General features: G+C 46.1%; 1 protein-coding gene across 1 annotated transcript in view; it reads left to right on the top strand.

The window, feature by feature from the left end:
- Positions 1-1,615: 1,615 nt before the first annotated feature.
- Positions 1,616-9,263, top strand: part of KCNK1 (potassium two pore domain channel subfamily K member 1) — a 34,706-nt gene continuing 27,058 nt past the window's right edge. Inside the window, exon 1 of the mRNA XM_063329026.1 lies at positions 1,616-2,351. Coding sequence (XP_063185096.1) covers positions 1,997-2,351 — 355 coding nt within the window. The 5' untranslated portion in view covers positions 1,616-1,996. The remainder of the gene's footprint in view (positions 2,352-9,263) is intronic.

Here is a 9,263-nt window from a genome sequence, read left to right as displayed (position 1 = left end):
ACAGCATAGATTTTCTTCAGTTGTTCATTTCAAACCCTTCCCCTAATTTAATTATGCTGCACCTCTGTACGGTGCTACAATTTATATATATGAAAAAGGCACTTTGGAAGCATTTACCTTGCAACATTTCAGGAGTTCAGCTGTGGGGGAAAAGTTTATCTTCCTACCAAAACACCCCAGTGCCCACGGTGCCCCCCCTCCCCAGTTGTATGGTCGAATGTGTATGCAAGAGGTGCACACACACGCACACCACAGACACACACGTTCGTAGGCCAGAACACGTGTGCTGCACGCCTGGCATGGCATCAAGGGGCTGCTTGCTGGGCCTGTCAGGCGTGTACCTACCACAACCCCCCAGTGTGCTATTAGACCATGCCTTCAGGCACCTGCTTTTTGCATGCGTGAACACATTTGCATTTTGACCACCCAACAAGAGGAGGGGAGTGGGGAGGGCCTTAAGCCTCTGGAACAACTCAGCTGTAGCTGGCAGTGAGGAATGGGGCCAGGAACTGGATGCGCGTTCTGCCAGGCCAGATTCATTCCACAGCCCAGTGTAGCTTTTGTATAAAAGGAAATGTTGACACATCATTTTAAGTTTCCAGCATGAAAACTTTCTTCGTGCCTTTCATTTCTGTACTTTTTTCCCATTTTAGTCCTTACAGCTTAGAGGGGTACCTCACAACTTAAGATACATTGCCGGATTTGATAAACTCTGTCCGAACTCATTGGCTCAGCCCCAGGAAGTTTCTAATTTACAAGCTACCACTGTGTTTCTGTGACTGTACAAGTCGCCATCAGCCGAGACGTGAAAGGGAAGCGGCAGAGCCCCACAGGATGTGACCAGGGAATCTCCTCTCTCTCGTTTTCCAGAAGCTGCCTTTAGTCACCTTAAGGGACACTCTGAGAAACCACAATTTTCACTGCTCCCTTTCGTGGGGTGGGGAACTTCTTTGCGGGTTAGCTGTACGACTGCTGGCTGGAGTTTGAGACGGATGATGAATGAAGTGTTTGAAGCAAAACGTTGAGAAGGCTGGTGGTTGGGACCACGCAGGGGGCATTTGTATTCACCGTGGGCACTGCTCTGAGCATTAGCCGGCCACTTTGTACCATTAAAATGTAAGTATCTCCAGGAGCGCAGGCCTGAAATGAGTAAAACTAAATAAGTAAAGATAACTAAGTAACGAGTAAAGACTCATTCCGCTTGGATGGGGCTTCTGGAGGTTACCCGCAGGACCGATTTTGAAGTTATGTCCCAGTGGAGCTGAGAGGGGATGCAAACGCCTGCCGTCAGGGTTCCTCCCAGAACACATCCCACCCCCGAACCCCAAAATTCAGCCCCCTGCTTCGCGCTGCTCCGTCTCCCGCGTTATTGCCTTCCTCTGCTTTGGCCAGCGCCCTTTCAAACGTGGAAAAAACACAACAAACAAAACCACCGGAAAAAAAAAAAACCAAAAAAAAGCCCCTAAAACCACCAAAAGCAGCGGAAAGAATTGCAGTTTGGGGGGGTTTCTCACCGAGGGGGACGGGGGAGGGGGCAGCGAGGGGAGGAAATCTCCAGGCACTTTTGCCTGACAAGGGGAAGAAACCCCGGCGGGAGGCCGGGCCGCCGAGGAGGGAGCGCGGGGCTGGCGCTCGGTCGGCTTCACCCAGCGTCAGCCGGGGGCCCCCACGCGTGACTCGGTGAGGAGAAAGAAAGAGACAAAGCGCCGTTTGGCCCGGCGGCAGAGGCGTGAGGCGGCCGGGCCGGGCCGTGGGGGCGCTGCGCCGGCGGCAGCAGGCCGCCCCTCAGCCGCGCTACCTGCGCCGCCCGCCCACGTGAGCGCCACATCACCGCCGCTCCGCGCCTTCAAAGTCAGTGCCCGCAGAGAGAGACAGGAGACAGAGGGCAGGCGGCGGCCGTACCGGCCCCCCCCACCCCCGTTACCTCCCCGTCCCCGTCCCCTTTCCCCTTCCTCAACCCCCTTCGGCGGCCCGGCCCGGGCGCCGTCTCGGGAAGATGCTGCAGTCGCTGGCGGGCAGTTCCTGCGTGCGGCTGGTGGAGCAGCACCGCTCCGCTTGGTGCTTCGCCTTGCTGGCGCTGGGTTACCTGCTCTACCTGGTGTTCGGCGCCGTGGTCTTCTCCTCGGTGGAGCTGCCTTACGAGGACCTGCTGCGCCAGGAGCTGAGCAAGCTGAAGCAGCGCTTCCTGGAGGAGCACGCCTGCCTCTCGGAGCGGCAGCTGGAGGAGTTCCTCATGCGGGTGCTGGAGGCCAGCAACTACGGCGTCTCGGTGCTCAGCAACGCCTCGGGCAACTGGAACTGGGACTTCACCTCCTCCCTCTTCTTCGCCAGCACCGTCCTCTCCACCACGGGTAAGGAAAGGAGGGGCGGGGGGGGGGGGGGGAGGCGGCCCGGAGGCCTTCCGGGGAGGCCCGGACCCCACTTCTCTCTCAGGGCCGCGCTGGGGAGGTGGAGGGGTTGGTGTGGGGCTGGCTTCCACGGAGCGTGGGGGCAGAAGGGCCTGTGTGTGTGTGTGTACCTTCTGCCCGCCGCCCCCCCCCCCCCCTCACGCCCAGGGCCGCGGGGCTGGTGCGGGGCCGGCGGCCCCGCACCAGCCCCGCGGCCCTGGGCGTGAGGGGGGGGGGGGCGGCGGTGGCAGTTGGCCTCCAGAGTAATCCTTACTTTCCAAACTCTCTGGTGTGAAGGGAATATTTGATGCAAGAGGCAGCACCCGTGGGTTTTAAGCCCACCCTGTTCATCATTAAGAGCCGGGTTGCCAACTTCCCCCTCCCCACCGCCCTTGAAAATGTGGGTGCTTTTGAAAAGCCCGTGGGTGCCCGCCTCTTTCTGTGAAGTTTTTTTTGTTTTTTTTTTTTTTAAATGGGTATAATAGTCCATATAATATAATGGGTATAACCTGGGTATAATAGTCAAATTTCGGTTTTTCAGTTTTGTATTTCACCTTCAATTTCTGCTTAGTACTTGGCACGTGAAAGACTGAAAGATAAGTCCAATTTGCTTCCCCCGTAGCAATTGTCATTGGCGTTTTGAAAAGCTGGAGGACACATCCCCTTGGCCGTAGTTTTTTATAAGCACTTATTTTTCCCACAGCCGCGGTTTCCCATAAGATTGTGGCGGACAGCCCTCTTGCAAAGGATGAGTGCGGGCATTTGCGCTGGGCTGTGGTGATTTGAATGTGGCTCACTGCGATACATAACAAAGGCTTCTCGAATACGAAAAGCTTTAAAAAAAAAAAAAAAATCGCCTTAAAATTAGTCCAATCAGAGGGCTGCGAGTCTTGGCAGTACATTGATGCAACTATGAAAGATGCAGTGCTTCCCCCCCCGTAAGCATTCTTTCTATTGTGGGAAATATAATCAGCTGATATCAATAATGACATTGAATAATTTACTTACTTGATCTTATTTTGGTGCTTCCTGACTGATTTCAAACAGGCAGCGCCTGTCCTAAAAATAGTTGTCACTGAGTTTAGAGATCAGGTTGTCTGCTTGTTATAAGGAGTTGTGGGTTTTTTTTAAGAAGTGAAATAGGGTTATGGGTGTCCCTGTAATACCTCCCCTCTTGTTTTAATAACTAGGATTTGTAAGAAGAGAGAAAGTGACATGCTTGTGACAATTAAATGCTTGTAGTGAATAAATACCTAAGCTTTAGTCAATGTATAGTAATAATGTTGGTGAGAAAAGCGTGAAATTTAAATTCGGCGTTTAAATCTTTTTTAATTTTTTTATTTTTCCCTTCAGTAAAACTGTAATGGACCTTAAGGTGCTGAATTGACCTTATGATGCCTGTTTCCATTTGACCTTATGATGTCTGTTTCCATTCCTTATCAGTTATACTTGTACTATAAGATGTAAATTATTTTGTCCAAGAGCTATTTTTGTATTCAAATTACTTTTTCTATACAGTAATAACCTGCACTTTAAAAAAAAAGGATATTAAAAAAGGTCCTGCTTTTCTATTTGGTCTTATACAGCATGGTGTATGTAATTCCTCATTTTTTTCATCAGACAAAAATCTAATTCACAATCCCTGTAGTTTATTATTTTAAAATTTGGCAATATGCATTTAGAGATGAATCAATCAAAAAATGGGAATGGGACTGAGTTGGTAACACTTTAGTACTGCCTGTTAAAGCATAGGTACAGGATATTTGTATTTGGTGGTACAGTTCAGGCACAAACATCTCTTTCCCACTGCACATCTGCTAAAGGGCAAGGCATAACCTGGCCCTGCATGCATAGCTGATTTGATCATAGAGGCCCTACAAGGAAAGTACTGAAAAGACAAAATACCATTGTCAAATTGAAAACCTTTTAGAAAACTCCACTTAAAAGGCATATGCTTAGAAAACACAGAGGTCTGAAATGCACGTGATATCATTATTTCTGTGAATTTCAGAAACTGAAGTTCATCTAGTCATCACTGACGTAATAGACCATGCATTGAATGATGGTACTTCCTTCTATGTCTGATAGTCCTTTGGGTTGGGCTTCTTTCAAAGAAAAAAAAAATAAAAATCCATCAGTTTCTTGGTTTGTGCAGTGGCCTTTAGCTTTACTTGTTTCCTATTTAATATAAATAATAACTTGTGCAAGTAGACAAGTGTAAATCCAGACCAATATAGTATGTCCAACACTTGTTCAAACTCTTCCCAGAGAGCACAGATTTCTTGAGGTGTGTTTTTTTGCCCCCCAATTTACTCTGCACCTGTGCAAGAAATTTTTCAAATCTTTTGACATGATCATTAAAGTGAAAGACAAGCAAGAAACAGAACCTGCCTCGTCATCTCAAACAGCTGTCTGGAAGTGTTTGAACATTCAAACAATGCTGGATTATTCCAAACTGTACACCTGAAACACGCTCTCTCTGCCAAGTACAGTAAGGACAAATGCAGAAAAGAGAACCCTGGTGCTGATGGTACCGGCTGAGGCTTGCTTCTCTGCTAGGATAAGTGCAATGAAATTGCAGGGAGCACTGGGATGTTCCTTGTGTTCAGCTGACTGAATTTGTCATTCATCATCTAAATAAACGCACACCTACCCTTTGCACAGAGGACAAGGCTTATTTCACAGCCTTTTAGTTTTCTATATAAGGAAAGTGTTTAATTTTAGCATCCCCAACTCCACTTCTTCCCCTCCCCCCCCCCCCCAATCCTTATTATATTCTTTGGCTTCTTACTAACTAGAGAAAATCCTCGAAGAAAATGATAAAGCCAGTTAAGAATTTGGAAAAAATTCTTAAATGGAGGGATCTGGCTGAATAAACATAGTAAGGCACTGTTAATTGAAAGCAATTTATATTGCTGCACACATGGACTGTCACAGGACAGTCACAAGCTGCTTGGAGGACAGGCAAACAAAGGGCAGTGAAATGGACTGGGGCTGAGGCTTCAGCAGATAATAGCAGTGGCTAACAGCAGGTTTCTCTTCTAACTTTATTCCTCCCTGTGCAACTTAAGCAGTTGTGCCATATGAGCAGGTTGCCATATGAGCAGTGTGCAAGAGGAAGCAATTTGGTCATTAATCATTGACAACGTAAACAGTAAGAATGTACAGTTGTGTGCATTTAAATAGCATCTGCCTTGGAAACTCTGTAATTATGACCTTATGCACATCTGTGGTCATAGCTTGTCTCAGTGCTAGATGTCATGAATGAGCTTGCTGAAGCAATCATTTCTGGTCGGCTTTGTTGTGGGGCCATCTGTACAAATATGTGTTTTGTTTCTAACAATAAAAATTAAGTAATTCTTGTGCTAGCTTTCCCAGGTAGTGTTTTCACTGTTCTTGGTGTGCTGTTAGGCTCAAAGGTCTTATCCCATAATGGTGCAATATGGCAATACTGCACTACAGGAATTGTAAGCAGAATGGAGTAAAAAAAGGAATTTATATTGGTTGTGTTGCAAGATATGAAGGAAGAGTAAAGGGGCTTCCATTTGTTGAAGGAAAGGAGATGCCAGTTTATGAACTTAGGGCCTGTATTTTTACACTTGTTTTTGGAAAGGGTCGTCTCACTGTAAGGATATCCCACGGCCTTTTATGCAAAAGGACCGTAAGTCGAATTCTGACTGTCCAGCTTTGAGTATTTTTGCCTCCATCACAAACATGACTGTTGGTTTTATTTAACACTTGGATACCAGAGGGATGCTGAGAAAGAGCTTGGATCCTTCTCTGTTGTGATAGAGTTGGCAAGACACACGTTACAAGGAAGCTAGGATAGACTTGTCCCGATTAGGGATTTACAGAGGAAGAGTGAGGAGAGTTTGCATCTTCTATGATGGCAATGCATGTTTTTCATTTTTTGGTTAAGAATAGGCTGGACTCTCAACTGAGCCACAGGAGTCAAGACAGTAAGAGAAGGGAGGAGAGGGCTGTTAGTATGCCACTGCTTCTGAAGCCCGTAATGTGGTTATCTGCAACGTGGTTAGTGAATATCAGCATCTTCTCCAGAACTTAGCCTGTACCAGTTTCAGTGTTGGTGCTGAGAATGGGTATATTTTGCTGCGTTACAAGGAATGATGCCCAAGATCCATGATGTACGGAATTCCGAGTTCTGCTTGATGGATTCTGAAGAGAGTAACGAACATCTATGCAGTAGTTGTAGCTAAATGCTGACAGTGGATGTTACCTTGGAACTGTTTGGTTGAAGGACTAGTAAAGAAACAATATGGCTTTCAGGAAAGTTTTGCATTCAAGTTAAATAGCTTATGTGAGTCTCCCTGGCAAGCAGTATGAGGAGTTAACGTTAATGCATATACAAATTGATTTGTAAGGGCATTCTCTGTTAGGTCTGATTCTCATGAGCATTGTTACTGATGATTTGCAAGAGAAACTAAACTATGTCTTTATGAAAGACAGCAGGCTGGGAGATTGTGCTGGAGTCAGTGGATGGACTGCAAAAGAAGGTGCAGCCTGTATGGAGAGACTGGGGAGAGAGAAACCTGCCAGTCTCCATCACTTTCTCCATGTTCTTCTGTCAAGAAGTGGTCTTTTTAGCTTTTCTTCCCCCTCAGGGGAACAGACTCCCCATCCAGTGCATATTTAGCGTGCAGTACAGATCCTAACATATCCGTGGAAGATTAAGAAATGCCGTGAAAGCATCGCGATGTCTTTGTAATGCTCCCTTGTAAGATTCATATGCTCTTACAATAGAGCCCTTCTGGTGGAAGAGGCTACTTGGGTCTTTCATACCTCACGGAAGAATGTGAATTTAACTTAATTAGAAAGAGGATAGTTCACAGAGGCTTTAAGGAAAGCAGAATTTTTTGTCCCATACTTGAATTTAATGTAAAAAGCATATTTTATTTTGCTGGCACCAGAATATGTGGCCTGCGTCCCTGAGGTTGCCTGTGTTAGCTCATTAATACACACTGAAGTGTATTATGAAATACACATTTCATAATTCATACCAAATGTATGTCTAGAGACCTGTCGTAAGATTCTCTGTTGCCTCTTGTATGAAAACATACAAGCTTTGTGATGGTTTAAACTCGCATCAGTCTCGCTAGTTGTCACCTCTGACTCCAGCAGAAAACTAAACTTCATTGTACTACTGCTCTGCCTGTAGCACTCATGGATCATTTAAATAGGAGTGACAAATCGCAGCTATTCACCAGGGTGGGGATGCCAAACTTTGGGAAGGGGCTTTGTTTCTCTTTCCAGAGTTGTTTGTTACTTAGCAACGACATCGACAGGAAAAGGTGATTTGCTGGGGATGATCTAGGAGACAAAGCGAGACTGTGCCGAGCTCTGCAACAGAGTGGTTTTTATACTGGAGTGCTCCTAAGAAAAGCAAAGGAAATGAAGAGGTAAGTTTAGAAAGATGCCAGAGGAGAAGGATTACATTCAATAGGCCAACTGTTTGGGCACTGACTTAGTATGTGAGAAACCACATTCTTCTCCCTCCCTTGCTTGGAGGGATTTGAACCTGTGCCCCAGTAGAGTGGTTGAATGCTACAGGGTAGTCATAGCGACTGTCCCTGAGGCTGTCCCCTTCCATATAGATCAGTAGACTGTCCTGGAACTGGGCGTCCCACCTCTCAGATTAAGCAATATAAACACAAAGTGAAAGAGTCATTCTGTCTGCCTGTGTGTCTGCTTTCCTCTCAGGGAAATTCCTATATTTTATACACTGTAGAACAGCTCCAGACTTGCTGCTGTCATATTCTAGTCTGGCCCCAGGGTTAATATGCTGTCTCCTGGGATGAGGGAGGTTTCAGTTGAGTTCGGCTTAATGCCATTCTCAGGATGAGGATTTGAACTAAGGTTTTCTAGCTGTCTTTAGGAAGAGGAGATAAAAAGACTACCATGTTACAAGGAAGCCTGTAAGAGGAGGCAAGATGAAAATCTGTAGGCAAGTACTGAGAGAGTAGGTTGGATGCTTCTGGTCTCCCTGTCTTAGAACACAAAAACATGGGAATATTAAATGAAATTAAAAGAAAAAATAAAATTTAAAACCAGAAGAGAAGGGACTTAACAAGTTTTTTAAAAAAAACCAAACCACAAACACACCCACCAAAAACACAAACCAAAAATCTCTTGTATGAATATCTCCAAAATACCTGTACTTGTCAAAATTAATGACAGTAAACTTTTGGGGAAGTATATTAGGCTCTGTGCTTCAGGATGCAAGTCACTCTTTAGTTACCAGAGATGACAGTTACAGCCAGCAGACCAGTCGGTCACATTATCTCTTGTGTGTCCAGGACAAAGGGACGAAGTTCTTGTTTTCCCTGCTGAAGTAGGTGGTAGCAGAAGGGGAATCTGTGTCTGTCCTGTCATGTGTTCCAGGCAGGGTGGCAGTTGCTGGTTTCTTATGTGAGTACAGCAATTAGCTGTGCCAAACTCCTGCTTGTGCTTGCTGAAACAAAGGGTGGCAAGAGTAGCTCTGATCCAATGTTTATGATTAACAGGCCAATGAGTAGTAAAAACCATCTCCTGGCAGAAATTGGAGAAGCCATACAGTAGCATGACCGTATTATTGTTTGGAGAGGTGCTGGCTGCTGATGGATGGAGTGTCTCTCTTACAAGCTCTGCCCTCACTCCTGTCTCGCTGTTCCACCTGCCTTGCAAAATCCCCAGTGACGAGGAGCCAGTGCAGCAGCTCTCCACAGGTGAAGGCCTGCAGCCGCTGCCTGTGTAGTCCTTCTATGTCAGATCTAGGGTCATTGTTCCTCTGCTGAAATACACATGCAAAAAAAATTAAAAAAAAAAAAATCACAAACCCAGTCCATTGAACTCTGTGTGATACACAGAGTGTAAGTGGGG

This window comes from Chroicocephalus ridibundus, chromosome 3, assembly GCF_963924245.1.
Source record: "Chroicocephalus ridibundus chromosome 3, bChrRid1.1, whole genome shotgun sequence".
Taxonomy (NCBI): Eukaryota; Metazoa; Chordata; class Aves; order Charadriiformes; family Laridae; genus Chroicocephalus; species Chroicocephalus ridibundus.
This window is presented reverse-complemented; position numbering and strand designations above follow the sequence as displayed.